The 19237-nt window shown below is 35.1% G+C and overlaps 1 protein-coding gene across 2 annotated transcripts in view; it reads left to right on the forward strand.

Moving 5' to 3' along the window:
• Positions 1–18965, forward strand: part of PREPL (prolyl endopeptidase like) — a 31006-nt gene extending 12041 nt beyond the window's left edge. For both annotated transcript variants that reach the window (XM_070948400.1, XM_070948409.1), the window contains 9 exons: positions 1436–1652; positions 2690–2875; positions 4950–5153; positions 5858–6033; positions 8083–8299; positions 13298–13447; positions 14937–15069; positions 17297–17382; positions 18702–18965. In XM_070948400.1, coding sequence (XP_070804501.1) covers positions 1436–1652; positions 2690–2875; positions 4950–5153; positions 5858–6033; positions 8083–8299; positions 13298–13447; positions 14937–15069; positions 17297–17382; positions 18702–18758 — 1426 coding nt within the window. In that variant the 3' untranslated portion in view covers positions 18759–18965. The remainder of the gene's footprint in view (positions 1–1435; positions 1653–2689; positions 2876–4949; positions 5154–5857; positions 6034–8082; positions 8300–13297; positions 13448–14936; positions 15070–17296; positions 17383–18701) is intronic.
• Positions 18966–19237: the final 272 nt, after the last annotated feature.

The following is a 19237-nucleotide window of genomic DNA, read 5'->3' on the forward strand; positions in this document are numbered from 1 at the left end:
TTTCTTGCAAAAAGAATACAAAAAATATGTGAACAAGACTTTTTTTTACATATATTTAACGTAGTCAGAAATCCTTGATCTATTCTCTATCTATAATGGTCATATCATCCCAAAGCTATTGCCCATGTTGCCTTTTGTAGCAAATTAATTAGTGCAACAATAGAAAAATTTAGGTTAGGTTGCTGCCACATGCCCCATTTAAAAAGCATAGTGGATTGATGCTGATAAAGTTGAGTGTGTCGGCTGGATTAGCCTGGTAAGAATGTGCTGCAAATTCATGTATATAAATAATGCATACACATACATGTAAGTAAGTAAATAAACAACAACAACATATAGATCCATATTCATGTATATAAATAACAAACCTGGTGTGATAGATTAGTCCGAAACCCATTTCTAGCTGAATAATCTTGGGGTCAATTTGTACAAGCTGCTGAGTGTAGGAAGTAGCCTACTTTCTTTTCTGTGCCAGTTTAGGTGTCTGGCTCCCAGAGTTGTGCAATAATATAATCAGCTGTTCACGGTTTATCGAGATAGGCATCCAGCCAACTCTGTCTTATTGAACAAATCATAATTAAGCAGACTATGGTTTAAACAAAATGTGAGATACAGTAATTCCAAAGCAAAACATTTTATTTTAATGTTGGTTTATTAAGTGAGACTTGAAACAGAAGAATATTATTTTAAAAACGATGCCTCATTTTTCCCTGTTAAGTACAACAAAAAGCTGTAGCTTACATTTATCAGGATAAAAACAAGACTAGAGGGAAGAAAGAGAGGCATTTTAAATATTCTTTCAGATCCAATCTTCTCTTAGATTAAATCATTTCAGCTCAACCCCCATAACACTTAAGATTACGAATGCCAGCAGTTCTACATCCTTTGCCCTGTCACAGAATTCTTTAACAATCCCTTCTCCACAATTTGCTTTCATCCTTGTTGAGAACACCTAAACTATTGTGCATCCTGCCTCATGTATGGAGCCAAATCTTGATTCTTACTAAATTCTGAGCTGCTCCAAAACAAGTGACTTACTGATAAAAGGAGAATATTTGTAGCTCAGAGTTAAATGAGGAGTCCTTCGTGCTCTCTGAGCTTGGTTGTTTTCTTGCAGATGTTTCATTACCCAAACCAGGTAACTTTATCAGCACTGATTATGTTACTTAGTTTGGTAATGAATCAGCTGCAAGAAAACAAAACTCAGAGAGCACCAATTTGTTAGTTGAAGTTAACTTAGTTGAAGTCCCTTATGTTGCCCTTAGTTGAAGGGCATAATCTCAAAGCAGGCTGAAGTTTATATATTATTTTAAGCAAGAAGGTGTTATGTTGTGTTTTAATTGAATATTTGTGACCCATGCAATAAGCCACCCAAAGAATTTTGACATCATGACATCTTATTTTATTTTATTGTCTCTGTGTTCTTTGTTTGAAGGTACTTTGTGGATCTCTACCGCACAAAGGATAAACATTTTATTACTATAAATAGTAATAGCAAGACCACTTCTGAAGTATGGTTGGTAGATTGTCATCGCCCTTTTAAATCTCCTGTTCTTGTGCAAAAACGAACCAAAAATATCATTTATCATGTTGAGCATCGAAACAATGAGCTATATATTCCTACTACATATGGAAACCCTGTGGGGTACAAGGTATGGGAACTAGAAAGCTTGGTTCAGAAAAACAACCACATTATATATTTTAATAATTTATTACCAGCTCAAATCAATTCATTTCTGATCCACTGCAGGATAGATGGATGGATGGATGGATGGATGGATGGATGGATGGATGGATGGATGGATGGATGGATGGATTCAGGTTAGTTATATAAAACTGGTCCAGAGACCCATCTAGCTTCCATGTTTAAGGGAAACTATGTATAATCATTCCTAGTCCATTGTCCAAAAACTTAATCACTACACTACACTGACTCCCTGATTTTAATTTCCAAGAAAAAAACCTATAGTTGGCTTCATAGTCAAATCTAATGTTCGTGTTTCCTATATATGCTTTTAAAATACACTCAATTATCACATTGCATTTGTAAGATCGTTTTATTTAAATTCTTCATGCAAAAACACAAACTTTGAGATATATGTGGCTAGGATAAATCTATCAAAATCATTGCATTTGTTTTTTATTGTGTATCTTGTTTCTAAAACAAAAATTCTATCATATTTTTTCATAATGCTCATATCTCTATGACCTCCATTTCATCTTTTTATTATCTTTCCTGCTGAGATGTATAGAAGCTTTGGAAAATACCAAAAAACTGTGGAAAAGAACTACAGCATTGCTCAGCTAGAATTTTTTTAAAAAATTTCTGACTGGTACTTAAGCCAACGTTGAAAAATATGTGTTAGTTATTTCATTCCTCAAAATTTAGCAAGGATAGACATACACCTATTAAGACGCTATATAAAAGAGAGCATGTTCATTTTCCTCTGAAAATATGAAAATTACTTATTCTATTTCTTTATTTTCAGATGAGAGGAATCTAAGCTAAGATAGTTCTCTCTCCAGAATATCTTAAGCTATCCAAGTTAATAATAATCTAATTATTCAAATTATTGAATGCTTATGGAAGCTTTTTCTTACATGAATACTAAAATTTGAGTGAAAATGCTTAAATGTTGCAAATTTTCATTTTTTCATATATGTATGCAGATTCTTCTTTGTTTTATAGCTGATGAAAGCTCCAGTTGGTTCGTGTGGTTTGGAGAATTGGCAGCCCATTTACACAGTAAAAGAAAACACTAAATTAATCGACTTAGATATGTTCAGAGATCACTGCGTGATCTTTCTAAAACTCGGTGGTGAGCTCTATTTGGATATTATTTCTCTTGTATCAAATACAGTTGAAAATGTTAAGGTAAATATTTAAATTACTACATGTATTACTTTTAATAGTAATAATTTTCAGAATGAATTCTTTTATTAAATCCAGAGTAAGGTAAATAGTATTTATCCAAAGATTTTCAGAGAAGAAGAATTTTAATAAAAAAATAAATAAATTGTGTCCTTTATACACACTGCTAATTAGAGGCCCCTGGTTCATAGAATAAGGCAGTTAGCCCACATTGCATTTCTAAACATAAGTACCTAACTTCTAAAATTAGAATTGTCATAACCTTCAACACAGGAGACTTTGGGAAATAACCTGTTGGTGTGTTGGATGGGATGTAGTCATAATAGGCTGAGGATATTTGTGCCATTAATTTGGTTATTATTTTCTTCATGCTTTTCCCTGTCTTGAATTATATACCCAACTACCATTAGACTATCAACATCATGATTATTGAGTAGCAATGAAGATTCCAAGCATGCTTTGAGGGTAGTTATTAATGTAGCTAAATTATCTAGTTTCTCCAGTTATTGTTTGTCAGAATATTTTGCTACTTCAGCAAAAAATATCACATTACCTTATTAGCACCAGTCCTAAAGAATAGCTACTCTGCAAAATAGGACTATGGTATCAGCTTCCCTGGTTCCTTAGAATCTGATGTAGTGATGGAATAAAAAAACATATCCATATGCATATCAAATCCATAGCATATTTTCTTTTAGTTCGTTCCTGCTTGCTGACACAGAGCAAGCAGATTGTAACTTGCAACTTTAACTCCTTACTTAGTAGTTAACAGACCTATTTCTCAATTATTAATTTCAGAAATTAATCTTACCCAATGCTTACCAAATTTTATAGCAAAAACAAAATAAATAATGGTACATTATGCATACATTAAACATAAGATGAAACCTTGGTGGACTTTGATTTATAAAAATTTTACACAATAAATTGTAGAAGTTTTGCATAGGATTATAAACAAATCATGAATAAAAAACATTTTAATTAACAAAGCATTTTGTTAAACACCTGGATCAGTTAAAATCCATTATATTTCTTTGTCTAGAGCATCATCTTACTTAGTCAGGTTTTCTATAACTTTAAAAATCAAAGGGCTCTTTTGAAAACATAGGTTAACTTCTGCCTTACTATTCAGTTATCAGCAAATATTTTAAATTTCACTTAGCATGATTGCAATAAGATGGTAAGCTTATACACTCTCTACTTCGCTAATTGTAGCAGTCAAGTTAAATATAGTGCCCATTTTATAAGGTTTTTTAGTCTTTTTAGATTGATCCTCTTCAGGTTTTAATCAATTACACAGAGTGCAGTTTTTCTGTGTAAAGCTTTTTGACTCTGACTGCCTCAATTTCCAAAAGCCTTTATCAACCCAGTAACCAGAACTTCTTAAAAGAAAGTAAGCAGTGGGTAAGAGACCCTGCTGCTCTCAGAGAATGAATCTTGATTCCTTTCATTTCTAGGAGTGTTAAGTCTTAAAACATAATAGCCCTGAGTTTCCGAATGTAGCTGTGCCAAAAAAATAATTTTGTTCTTCACAATGGCTAACGCTGGGAACAGAGTCAGAGGCAAGGATTGTAAGTGGCTGAGCACCCCAAAGCCAATGCAAGGCCTCAGTGCAATAACAGACACTGACTTGGCTGGATTTCAAGTTGGATAGAGTGAAAGAGCAGACAGAGGGGCAGGAAGAAAGATTTTTAAAACTTTCTGATAACATAGAAGAGTGCAAGGCGAAATCTTGTAAGATAAATCATGCATTTTAATTATATTTTTAGTGCCCCAATATCACTTTTACTGACATTGCCTAATATTTTGCCACCTCTGATTATTTCAAAATATTTTTACTTCCATTTGCATTATTTATTGAATGTCATTTAAGCAGCTTTTAGGAAAAGTAATTGAATTGTTGTACTTGTGTTATAGTGAGGTCCTGCTACCAACCCAGCTTTTTACTGGGGTATGTGAAGCACCTCTTGGCCAGTAAGATTCAAATTCTGTTATCAGACTGGAAACTACAACATATAGTTTAACAGAAAAAACCCAAAAAACTGAGCAAATATTAATAATTTCTGTTGTTTTCTAGCTACCTGCTTGGGCCTGTTCACTAGAATTGGAACCTAATTCTGACTATACTGCCAACACTTGCTATTTTTGGCTCATGTCTCCCCTTCAGTCTCCAGTTTGTTTTGCATATTCATTGATGGAAAAGAGCCTTATTGAATTTACTGAGCAAGAAGTACCAATTACAGCAAATTGTAAAACTGTACGTCTAGAAGCTAAGAGCAAGGTAAGCTCTTGTCTTCTTAGCCTCTTGTAAACAGGACTTGGAATGAATTTTTTTAAAAAAAAAAAAAAACCCTAATCAGTAGAGCTATCGCTGTTTCTCTGCTGTCTGAAGAGTTAACATTTCTTTTTGTAAGATCTACTTTTAAGAAACATGAAAGCAAAGTTGTTATGCTTTTTCTCAATAAGCCTGGCTTGAAATGAAGTGGTCCTATTTTCCTTGCTGTCAGGAGAAAAATTCCCCCCAAAGAAAGCAAGTGTTAACATAAAACATACAAATGTGAAACTATATGATAATAATCTCCCAGGTGAGGCACACGTTTTCATGAAATAAGAAAAATAATGCTGCAACCTGTTGTATTTTTCAATCATATAGCAGAGAATTCCTAGCAGACATTTAAGTTTTTATGTTTGCTGCTACGTTCAGTGTGAAGAGTGTAAAGCTGTTCAGATCACAATGCAGAAGATGCAGGAGGAACGGGCTGCTTTCATGTTTTATACACTTCTCATGAGTTGTATTTAATGAGCTTTATGCTCTATATCGGTAAACAAATCCTGAAGCAATCCCAACTTTCTTTTTTATTTTCTGAGAGTTTTGTACAAAATATCAAAGAATGCTAGGATAAATGAAAATTGAACTTTTCTTTTGATTTTATAATTTGCAAATGTCTAAATATGCTTTATTCTGAAATGTTCCCACATTTTCAGGATGAAACTTGGGTACCAATTACAGTTTTTTATAAAAACAATTCTACGCAGCTGTGCAAGATGCCACTTCTGGTTCATGTCTATGGAGCTTATGGAATAGATTTGAACATGACATTTAAAGCAGAGAATCTAATGTTAATCAAGGATGGGTGGATATTAGCTTTTTGTCATGTTAGGTAAGTTTGTAATATAACACTTTTTTGCTTGTTCTTAATATTTCATTGTCAATACGTTTGTGCCTGATGCTGTTACTGCTTAAAGTTTTAGCTCTCTCCTTCAGTCACAACATTTTTATTACATTCAAAAAAATTTCCATAAATAAATGTTTTTGCCAGTGTTGCTAGTTATTTGTAATATACATTATTGCTGATGATTATTTGCTAACAATGCTATGTTCTTTGTATGAATTCTAACTTCCTCAGAACACAGCTTAGTTCTATGGCTTAGTACCATGTTTAAAAGTTTTTGGATATTTGTCATTCAATTCTCAGCATAAGAAATAATGTAATATACATTCACAGGAATAATTTATATTCAGCTAAGCACAGAAATTGTAAATGACATGCTTGCTATCCTTTAAATACTATTTAAATATAATAATATACAAGTAAATTCTATTTTACCTTCTCTACTTTTTACTGAAGAAAATTATACTGTCCTTATGGTTAGTACCATATAGTAAACTTTCAGCTATTTTACATGATTCTAAATTATTCAACTGAAGGAAAATAACGCCACATGTATTTTAAAATTTAAAATTTATCCATGTGTATTTTGAAATTTAAAAACTATATAATGTTTTAACAAAACATTCTCATATTAGCATGCTTAGAATATTTCAGAATGTCTAATCCTTAATTCAGTTTAAAAGACATACTAGAATGTAATAATTTAAATGTATTAAAAATAAGGTTATATATGCCCTGTCCTAAAACAGTACTTTCAAATTTAAATAGTTTATTTAAATAAAATTATGTATGTGTTTATTCACTCCTTTCATCACTTCTATTCAAATGTTACTAGTGATTTACTCTATTTTATAACTGGTCATGTATATATCCCCAAAAATATATCAGCACCTTTGGATCCAACTTGGAGAAACCACAAAACATGATCTGTTAACATTGTAATCACAAAATTATGTATAGAAAACCCAATAAGCATAAGAAAATTGCACTGAGCAAAGGGGGAAAGCTATATAGAATTCCAACAGACACATTTTCATCTCTGGTTCTATTTAATATCTAATAGTTGTTCATGTTTTTTATGCTCTCTTGGGATTATGCATTACTTAAACAATTGCAACCAGCCTACCATCCATTGAGGACTTGTATACTGCACAAACCAGAAAGAGGGCTGACAAAATATTTACAAACCCCTCACACCCCGGACATAAACTATTTCAATTTCTTCCCTCAGGACACTGCTATGGGGCATTGCATGCCAAAGCAACTAGACACAAAGATAGTTTTTACCCCCATGTCATCACTCTGCTAAATATCTAACTCCCACCAAATTGTCTTATGCCTAAAAATATTTACCCATGTAGTAGGACTATATTGCTGTTATCTCTCTCATCTTTTCATCTTTCCTACTACCTTTTCCTATTGGTATTTTATGGTTTATCACTTGTTGCTTGTATCTTATGATTTATGATTGTATCTTATGATTTATATAATTTACGACTTATCACTTTATTGTTTGTATGTACACTGAGAGCTTATGCACCGGAGAAAAATTCCTGGTGAGTCCAATCACACTTGGCCAATAAAGAATATTCTATTCAATAAAGAATATTCTACTTGCATACTATTTCATACTTCTTTCTGCAATGTTGTTTATCACAAAAAGAGGAGCGTGATGAGTTGGTTTGCAAGAATGTATGTTCTCCACCAACAGCAATATGTTGAGAATTGCAAGATCCATGGCTTTTTTGATACTTAATACCAAGGGACATAATTTCTTATCCAAGAAGAAAATCAAAAACAGTTGCCGTGTTCTCCTCTGTTTGCAGAAACAGAGAGTGATCGGTGCCACATTCAAGCCAACCTGATTATTATTTCTTTAGTTTAATGTTTAAACAATATTAACACTTAAAACAGGCATTTCTAATGAAATCATATATGTATTTAATATTCTTGGATAAATATTAGGATGGGAATAAAATGTCATGGGGTTTTTTGTTTTGTTTTTTGTTTTGTTATTACTCTTATTTTAATTGGCAGGGGTGGAGGAGAATTGGGCTTGAGATGGCATAAAGATGGTTGTATGATGAAGAAACACAATGGTATCCAAGACCTCCAGGCCTGCATCACGTTATTGCATGAACTTGGATATTCTCAGCCTATGCAAACAGCCTTAATGAGCATGAGTGCTGGAGGAGTTCTTGCAGGTGCCCTCTGCAATATTGCACCTCATCTTATCAGAGCTGTGGTTTTACAGGTAAGATAACTAGTATTTGATTTAAGTCCATGCTGGTGCTTTTTCTAGATTAATATTTAAAGACTTTTTTTCAATAAACTATTGCCCATCCACAATAAAGTATCAATCCTAGTGATAACCGAACTAGCTCTTGACATTGAGACTATCTTTAAGAACAGTGGTTCTCAACCTTCCTAATGCCGTGACCCTTTAATACAGTTCCTCATGTTGTGGTGACCCCCAACCAGGGGTGGGTTCTAAATTTTTTTTACTACCAGTTCTGTGGGCGTGGCTTATTTTGTGGGCGTGGCTTGGAGGTCATGTGACTGGGTGGGCGTGGCTAGCTGGTCATGTGACCGGATGGCCATGGCTATGTGTATAGGGACTACTCAGAGGGCTGAAAAAAGTTATTTCTGACAGGTCCTCGCACTTTTGACTGGTCCTCACACTTATGACCATCCTCACATTTATGCCCGTGCAGCATTCTTAACAACCATGTTACTCATTTCACAACTGCTTCTCTTCAACATGGTATAAGATAGGGCAAAAAACGTAAAATGTGAGGACTGGTCAAAAGTGCAAGGACCAGTCAAAAATAACTTTTTCAGCCCTCTGAGTAGTCCCTGTGCACAAAAGGACTACCCAGAGGGCTGAAAAAAGTGATTTCTGACAGGTCCTCGTACTTTTGACCGGTCTTCGCAGTTATGACTGGTCATCATTTATGCCCATTGTACCATTCTTAACAACTGTGTCACTCATTTCACAACTGCTTCTCTTCATCATGGTGACAAGATAGGGCAAAAACATAAATTGTGAGGACAGTCGTAAGTTCGAGGACTGGTCAAAAGTGCGAGGACCAGTCAAAAATAACTTTTTCAGCCCTCTGAGTAGTCCATATGCATAAAAGGATACAGCAATAGAGAGGGATGAAGGAAGGGAAGGAAAATTAGAGGAGTGAAGGTAAGAGAGGGAGGAAGAGAGGAGGAGAAGGAGAAAGAAAGAGGAAGTAGGGAGAAGAAGAAGAGGGGGGGAAGAGAAAGTAAGAAAGAAAGAAAAGACAGAGGTGGTAGGTTTGAGGAGAAAGATTGCTGTACAATAAAAAAGATGAAAGGGAAGAAAGCCAACCCCAAACAAATATTAAGATATTAAGATAAAGAATGAATTGTTAAACTTTAAAGAATAAAAGAGAACAAATAGGAATAAATAGCAATAATTAGAAACACACATACAAACATACAACGTATTTTCTTTGAACAGAGTATTTGGCCGGTTCACAAATTTAAACAGTTGTAGGAGGTTAGCACCCACCCCTTTCCTAGAAGAATGAAATATTTTGGGAAATATTAAAAAGGCAGAATATTATATTTCCCTGGATGAGAAATGGAGAAGCATATTTTACAGACAAAGCAGCTCCCACCTTCCTGCCCCCCACCCTTTGTTAATGGGCCAGAGGCAGAAAGTCAATCCTTTGTCAAAGGACATTTGCAACACAATAGCAACAGAAACTAACACAATTGGCCCCATCAAGCCATGTGATCCTGTCCACCATTAAACCATCTTTCCAAACAGTCTCCATGTTTCCAGTGTCTTTTTCCCCACTTGGAGCAGAACCCAGAGGGATATTTCTTCCAACACAGTATTTAGTCATTTCAATTAAATTTACAATTTCTATATTTCCTTTTTACCATATTTATTCCTCATCTATTTTTTTAAAAAACCAATATTACCCTTCATCCTCATCTCTAATCTTAATCAAATTCAATTTTTCCCTTCTATTCTATATTATACCCCTTCCCATTGTCATCTATTTTTATATCCATCCTCACATTGGTTAATTATGTAATAGTTGTTTAATACAAATTCAACATTTTAATATAAATCAATTAGTTATATAACTATCTTTTTTGTATATTAATCAATATGAACATGAATATTCCAATTATTTCCATGCAATCCAATTTCTTACAAATCAATTAATTATATTTACCAATACTAATAAACCAAATAATTTCCCCCATATATTCCTCCAAACCACAACCATTTCTGCTTTCAACACAATATACAATTAATAGTATCTCAATTATTACAATTCCCTAAATAGAGCTTTTTTTATTTTGTGTTTTAAAATCTTGCCCTAAATTTCCCATTGTTTGCAGTTTTGTACCTACCTTTTTTGGTGAGGAAAAAGAAAAAGAAATCTCTCTGCCTCATTTTGTCACGTTGCAGAAAAGACCCTTTTTTAGTTTCAATTTCGCTTTTCAGCATAGGTAGGGGGAAAAAAAATTGCTCCAGGAATTTACCTCTTTGCAGCTAGCTCTTTGAAGCCCCGCGGCAAGAATTTAAAGTTTTTTTTCCCTCTAGCCACCAGCTGGGACTCCGGAGGCAGCAATAGATTGGGAGTGGGCGGGGTAAGCGACCGGGCGATCCAACAGAGGCAGAGGGTGAGGGTGAGTGAAGGCGTGGGGGTGGGCGAGAGAGGGCTTTGGCGACCCCTGTGAAATGGCCGTTCGACCCCCAAAGGGGTCGCGACCCCCAGGTTGAGAACCGCTGTTTAAGAATGTCTCTTCTGCTGTTTTAAGTGACAGATAAGCCATGCCAAGGTGGAGGAACACTGAAGTACATGTGTCTAGTGCTGTTTAAAATTAAAACTAATAACTTGAATTTTATCTGAAAAGTAATTGGAAATCTATGCAGATTGTTCATTATAGACATAATATTGTATCAAAATATCCATTGTAATATAGTGGTCTAGTCTTTTCCAATCAAGCTGCTGCTGTTGTTGTTGTTGTTGTTGTTGTTGTTGCTGCTACTGCTGCTACTATTACTATTGCTATTATTGTTCGTCGCACAGTCAGCCAGATGTTCAGAGTGGGTTTGGCATTTTTTTCCTATCAAGTCCTTTCTAAGGACCTGGGATAGGCAGATGTGGATGGTTGACGGTATTGCAGATATCATCTGTATGGACATATTACTAAGAACAGGATGGAAACTATTCTGAGTAAAGCCGCCTTTTGCAATTGACTGATGGTGAATTTGTCAATGCTTGATGTTCAAGTGATGCTCCAGTTGTTTTGGGATTACACCCAAGGCACCTATTACTATTGGGGCAAACTTTGCTTGCTTTAGCCATAGTTGTTCTATTTCTATTTGCAGGTCTTTGTATTTTGTGATCTTCTCCAGTTCTTTCTCTTCTCTTCCACTGTCTCCTAGAAGAGCCACATCCACTATCCAGACTTTTTTGTGTTTCTTATTGGCAATTCTTAAGTCCGGGATGTTATGCCAGGTGCCTGATTGTTTAAATTCTAAAGTTCAAGAAAAATTTAGCTTCCTTATTTTCTATGACTTTCTCTATTTTATGGTCCCACCAGTTCTTGCATGCAGGCAAATGATATTCCTTGATGCATCTTCCAATGCACCTTTATTGCTACTTTGTCATGTCATTGCTTGTAGTCAGTCTGTGTGATCTTCTTGCAGCAGCTAACTAGGTTATCCACTGTTTCTTCAACTTCTTTGCATAGGTGACATTTGTTATCTGTTGATCTCTTCTCAATTCTGGGTTTGTATGCATTTATTTTTAAGGCATGGTCTTGTGCAGCCAGAATTAACCCCTCTGTCTCTTTCTTCAACTTTCCTGCTCCAGGCCATTGCCAGCTCTTGTTGTTGTTGTTGTTGAGGTTGAGGTTTCTGGGCAGTCATTGAGGCAAATTAACAGAACAACATAGTTGGAAGAGACCATGGAGGACTTTCTAGTCCAATCTCCTGCTCAAAGAGGAAATCCTATATCAATTCAAACAAACAGAAGTACTTAAAGTGATGATGTAACAAAGTGTCAGGTTTTGGTGATTAGGATTTGATTGTAAATCACAGTCCCTGACATTATATATTTTAATTAGTCTGCCATGTTCAGCTTTGGTTAAAGTATATCAGCCACAGTGTGACTCAGCTTGATAAAAATGTTGTTTACTAGAATGAAAACATCATACAATTGATTACTGTCTGTCAGTGTGAAGTTATACATTATATGTGTGTATGTGAAGACACACACACAAACAGTATATAAAACAAAACAAAGTTTAGGTTTTGCCTTCCAGTAGTATCCTATGCGTGTTTGGCTCAGTAGGTAACAAGATGGATTGCATTAGCTTTCTTCTGAAGCTAATACTTTCTATATAATCTATTACAATTGCCCATTTCTTTCATGGTTATATCCAGAAAAAGGACCAGCTTGACATTTGACATTGACAGGTTTGACATTCTCCACCTCCTACTGAGGCTCTTGCCATTATGAAGTGGTGGCCTGCTAAACCATCTGCCCCTGCTGTTTTCCTCCGCTTGTTTCTTTCTATTAAGCCCTGAGCAATTTGGCAATGATAAGGAACAAACTGGGCATGGAAGTAATGGGAAGACAAATCATTAGCAGAAGCAGTGAAGGAAGTTGTCCAAGTACCCTCAACCTCTAGAAATGGCAGTATTGCGCTTAACCAGATTTTCAAGGAGAAAATCGCTCCTTCAAATTTGAGGAAATAAAAGAATTAGAGTGGCAGTTACAATACTTAGAGATCAAGCTGATAGAAGAAGTGAAGCAATGCTGGTCTAGGATTGGCAGAATCATCTGTAGTTGAATCAGTTCTTGGGCCAGGACAATTGAACATTACAGTAAGTGAGGAATAAAATAATTTTGTATATCTGCAATAACCAAATATGGTTTTTTGATTTTCGCTTATCAGGTAATGTGTACACAACTGTGTTCTGAAACTATAACTTATAGCTTAGCATATTATGTAGATGTTTTACTCACGGTTAAAAACACTTTGGCTTAGCATGATACATTACTATTCTTCATGTATGATTAAAGAAGTTGCCTTTTTTCTTGTATCTTTAACCACTAATATTCCAAAGTTTTACTTTTAACTTCTCACAAATTAAATATACTAAAAAAAAAAACAGGCTTATCTCTGGGATCTGATTCACTCATGTAAAACCTATATGAGAAAAAAAATGATTTTATTTTCTTTATAGGCACCTTTTCTGGATATTTTAAATACAATGCTGGACCCTTATCTTCCCTTGACTATTGAGGAACAAGAAGAATGGGGAGATCCAGTGGGAGATGAGTCCTGCAAAGAATATATTAAAAGTTATTGTCCATACCAAAATATTATGCCACAGGTACTATTGCATTTTGTACTGATTAAATATTATTGCACTGTACATAACTAAAATGTTAAATTTAGAGAATTGTTCAGACAATTCAATGAAATCCACTCAAAATGAAGGGAAACTAAAACTAAGCATAATGAAGCATATAACTTATACTTCTAAAAAGCAGATTTCAATAAGCAATAATAAGTAGGATTCAATTGCAGAAGTAACTAATGGGAAAAGGAACTCAGCAGGGGTGGGAGTTCTTAAAAGGAGAAGATACCAAAGGCACAGCTACAAAAGAGCCTGAGTGGCGTAGGAGGCTAATGCCTCCTACTAAGGCAGCATTTAACATCCAGCTGCCTGCAATTACTGCGAGTTCAATTCTCACCAGGCTCAAGGTCGACTCAGCCTTCCATCCTTTCTAAGGTGGGCAAAATGAGGACCCGGTTTGTGGGGGCAATAAGCTGACTTTGTATAAAATATACAAAAGTATGAAGGCTATTGCTTAACGCCTTGTAAGCCGCCCTGAGTCTCCGGAGAAGGGCGGCATATAAAAATAAATAAAAATAAAAATAAAATAAAAATAAACAAACAGTTTCCGTGGCAGGGAGGGGGAAATGGAGGAGAGAAGAAGCCAATGTAGGCGATTAAAAATATCAGTTATGGATCTTCCACTAGTCAGTATTTTGATTAATTATTTATATAAAGAGGAAAGATAGTCACGTTTGCCAATGATACAGAATTAGGCAAAATACTTAATATCCTAGAAAATAGAAACAAAATTCAAAATGATCTGGAAAGATCTGAGAGACATGCAGAATTTAATTAATAAATACAAATGACAAAATGAAATTTAACAGAGACAAATGAAAAGTTTATCGCTCATAGAAAAGGAATGACAGCTTGGTTTGGTATCTGGATCACTGTCACCAAAGTGCAATGGACTATATTGCTGTGGTCAGACTACAATCTAATCAATAGGGATAGCAATGACAATGCAGGCAAAACTGATAGAAGGGGATTTAAGGGGGATGTATAACTCTTGAGTAAACAGGTAACTTTCCCATATCAATTGTGAATAGGTATGGCTGCACCATAAACTTAACACTGTCTTGCTTTACCCTCAGATAACCGACTTGCTTGGTTATCTATTTCCAAATGAAGAAAGAGTAGCTTCAATAGCAGCTAGGATAGAGTTAAAACCAGAGTCAAAGTTTTATTTGAGTTTCTTTCTAGTCTCGGATAAAGAGTTTATGGAGGACTTTCAACAGAAGACAAGTGCAACTGTTTATCAAGTCAGAGATTAGATCTTCTCAAAAATGTCAGCTATGGCTACAGTCTGGATAGATTTTTCATCCATATAATTAACTCTGTTAATGCTTTTTTTCTGCTGACATGGTAAAGCAAGTTCCACCAAGTTAAAAATTAATGCCTGCACAGATTGGTATCAATAATTCCATCCTGCTAACTCAGACATTTCCTTTCCTGCTCTCACATTTTTTTTTCTTTTTAGAATTACCCTTCTCTTTATATCACAGTTTCTGAAAAGGATCAACGAGTTCCCGTGGCAGGGTTGTTAAGATACATCACTAAACTTAGAAAAGCTGTACAAGATCATGCCAAAAGCAACAATTCAGATTATAAAGGTAGCACTAAGAATTTCTAGAGCACATCTGGGGTATGGGTAATGAAATAGTTGCAAATGTTTGTCCAATCCACATTTAGGAGCAAGAACAAAACTGCAGCATTGCTCTCTTCTTTCAAAAATTGGAGAAAGGGAAAAATGCATTGGCTTCTACCAGATAATTTGGATTAAGAAACCAGATTAATTTTAGCAAACCTTTCACAGAATGGAGCAAGGAAGGACTACATATATCCATGCTCTTTTTTTTTCTTCAGTGAACTAAGATTTATCAAATTAGGATCATGATGCTAAATTAGACCAATTAGTGTTTTGTGTAAGTGGCCCTTGTTTTTAGATTGGACTTTTCAGCATATTTCATCCTTCTGGAACAGGGATTGCATATATACCAGTGGTGAAATCTAAAATTTGTTACTACCAGTTCTGTGGGCGTGGCTTGGGGGGGGTAATGTGACTGGGTGGGCGTGGCCTTTTTTTAACTTTTAAAACCATTTTTTCTACAACCTCTTCAGCGAAGAAGTTGTAAAAAAATGCTTTCAAAAGGCTCTGACGATCCCAGCTGAGTTGCCTGATCGGCAGAGAGTTTTTTTCTTTTAAATGCCTCTGTCAATCAGGCAACTCAGCTGGGATCGTCAGAGGCATTTAAAAGAAAAAAAAGGGGGGTTTTCTTTTAAAAGCCTTCGATGATCCCAGCTGAGCCGCACGATCATCAGAAGCTTTTTTGTTTTTACTTTTAAAAGCATTTTTTCGGCCAAAGAGGTTGTAGAAAAAATGCTTTTAAAAGTAAAAAAAAAGCCTCTGATGATTGTGCGGCTCAGCTGGGCATGGGGGAAGGCAGGGATTTTTGCTACCAGTTCTCCAAACCATCCGCCTCCATCGCTACCAGATTGGGCAATCTGGTCCGAACCGGGAGCATTTCACCCCTGATTTATACATACATATCCTGATATGTTGACATATATTGATTATATTGGAAAATATAGTATGTGTTACATGCAATAAATTAACATTTAGATAAAATATAATAGTTGTAACATCCAGAAATTAGTCCGCTTACTGAGAGGAAATTATTAACACAGAAATAGATAAATTACTCAAATTATTAATTTTAAATATTTGTCTTCATATTTGAACAGATTTTTGGTATTAAAGCAAATATCCCATTTCTTCATTCATATAGTTGCCAAAAATACTTAGCATTCCATTGTTTTTCTCTGCAATTTTAATTCACCTATTGAAAAATAGATAGATATATATAGAACAATTTGCTCTATTAGTCCTTCAACTAATATCTGACTTCAAATGATCCATTAAGAATATTGTGTATTCTGTGTGAGCATCTGTTCAAAAAGAAGAGAGAATTTGTAGCCAGCATATAGTAACCATTAGTATACGCAAACTGTGCTCATGGTTATCAATTGTTAATGATATGTTTCCAAATATGAAGTGCTTGATAATTATTGTAAAAGTAATATTAAAAAATAGCATAACTGGAACATATTTTTGTTCAGAAGTAAACACCAATCACATTCTTTCCAAGGCGAGCATACATACAAAGCACAATAATTTCAATTATACAAAGTTTGTGAGATATTAAAATAGGGGTACAAGTATGAAAGGTATTTTCCATCTGAATTTTGTTCCTGTGATGTGGAAACATTGCAGCAGCCTCAGCTTCAGTCAGTGGTCATAAGTCCTTTGTTCAGTGCCGTCATAATTTTCAATGGTTACTAAACGAACGTTCAAAGGACTACCTGTATTAATTATTGAGAAACCTATCCTCTTAAACACATTTTTGGCCCCCCAGAATATCTGAAATGCTCTCCTGTTGTGAAAATGAATTGGAATAAATAGGTAGAGGACACTAGTAAATTATTTCCTGCATACCACCAGCCAGCAAATGTTCAAACAGCGATAGAAAAATACCCAGAGGTGCTTTTCAAAAGGCAACGAGACTTTCTTGATTTTTTTTCTTTGAAAACATTTTGCTTCTAATTCAAAAAGCTTCTTCGGTTCTGAAGAAGGATGAGAAGCGAAACATTTTTAAAGAAAAAAACAAGAAAGTTTGGTTGCCTTTTGACAACTATGAACTGGATGATTGAGAATCTCCCTAGACATATAGCAAAATACTTTTCTGTCCGTGTTACTAATGTGCATGGTTATTTATGTTTCAGAATAGCATATTTCCTGTCCTATTAATGTAGATTGCATTTAATATATTTTGGTTTCAGGAGCTCCTCAGATGCCTAATATTATCTTAGATATTCAACCAGGAGGCAGCCATTGTTCTCCAACGTATGAGGATTCTTTAAAACAGGTAGAAATATCCTTTACAATGGATAGAGTCACAAATTAATACTATAATCTGCGAAGATAATCATTGGTCCTCTGAAATATCTTTTCCATTTCTGTATACGCAAGCCTTTCCACCTACCAAATCATAATCTCCCCCTCCCCCACTTAAGATGTTTTTTTATAAACAGGAATTTGTTGTAGTCATTGAGAAAGGATTCTAGGTTTCGCCATATAAACATTTATCTTATCATAATCCATTAAGTGAATACTTTTGAAATAAACATTATTTTGGAAAATGTTATTCCCAATCCAGGGTTGTAGATGTCGAATTGTCACCAGTAGCACTAATCATTATCAGGAAAAGGGGCGGGGCAACTGAGATGGAGGAGGAAAATGTACAGAGATTAGACTCATTCATCTTCCTCCTCACGAAACTGTGGATTGGCTAAATCCGCATGGGATTTAGCCTCTTGGATCATATTACAGTGACCATGGAAGATCTTCCCACTAACTGGCTGGTAGTAACAAGGGCTTCTCTATAAGTATATCAGGGCTGTACTTTGCACTTTATATAGTGCAAAATCCAGAATCTGTCATTTTGGATAGAAAGGATCCTTCTGCCTATAAAAGCTTCACATTCAGTAGAAAAATTACGCTATTGAAAAGGAACCTCAATGGTCTATGTTGATTTCTCCCCAACATCAGTCTTCTTTGTTTATTGAAAAATCTGTTGAGGTGATTGATGGAATGTCTAGAACAGCAAGGAAAATAATGCTAGGGATTCTCAAGGAGATGAGAAACTGTATCCAAACTGTAAGTCTTTTATAGATTTAAGTATGTAAAAACACAACTTATGCAAATGCATCCTTTTTTTTTTCTTGTGTTTAAATATTTTTAAAGTGTAGATGTGAACTTTTTGCCTACTATAGAAGACACACATGCTCACATGAAAGTACTTCAACCACAGGCTATGATCGAAAGAAGCAAAGCAATTTTGAAAGCATTTTGTGACACCAGCTTCAGCGTTGGCTGCTGTTGTTCTGGTCACAAGCTGTGTTATACTTGACAGTAATGCTCAATTCACAGAAAGCTTTCCGGATATCAGTGAAAAGCCCATTACAGTAGCTGCCATTTTCTAAAGAGAATTCGGCAGGAAAAACTCTGATTACTCTTCAGACTGCAGACAAACCCCCATGATTATCCCCAGTGTTACAGGAGCACGAACAGCACTTCAAGGAGACCATCAATTGGGGTGGAAAGAGCTACAGAAAATACATCTCTTAAAGTGTGCAAAAAGTTATCAGTACTGTGTTCTGTACTAACTATTTTTAATTTTTTTAGGTTGCAACACAACTAGCATTTCTATATAGTGAGCTTGGACTTGACAAGCAGGAGTGAAGCCAGGCTGGAATTTTTGTCCTTTTTGCAAAGGAGAGGAAAATGATTTGGCTAAATATTCAGAATTACTTGCCCATGTGATTTCTCTAGAACTTTTAACATATTTTGGAAACTAAATTTATCCTGTGTTTTCCTGAAGAAAAGGCAAGACACTTCTCCAAGTTCAGACGGCTTTGTTAACCTCAATAAAAACATTGTTTGTTTGAATTTGTCTTCCTTTTCTATATTGAAATATATGCAAATGGCTCGTAAGCAATAAACAGAAAGCAGAAAATGCAACCAAATTAAGGGGCTAAAAATCAGCAGTTGAAACTGATCAATTTAAAGCAATGCTTGAATAAAATTATTTTCATCATTTACTGAAAAACAGGCAGTGAAGGCTAAGTTCTTTTTAGGAAAGTTACTCTAAAATCTATGGCAAAAAAGTGAAAAAGCCCTTTCTCTGCTGTTGGATGAAATGCAAGGAAATATTATCTATA

Source organism: Pituophis catenifer, unplaced genomic scaffold, assembly GCF_029215685.1.
Source record: "Pituophis catenifer annectens isolate HBS135680 unplaced genomic scaffold, rPitCat1.0.hap2 SCAF_1, whole genome shotgun sequence".
NCBI lineage: Eukaryota > Metazoa > Chordata > Lepidosauria > Squamata > Colubridae > Pituophis > Pituophis catenifer.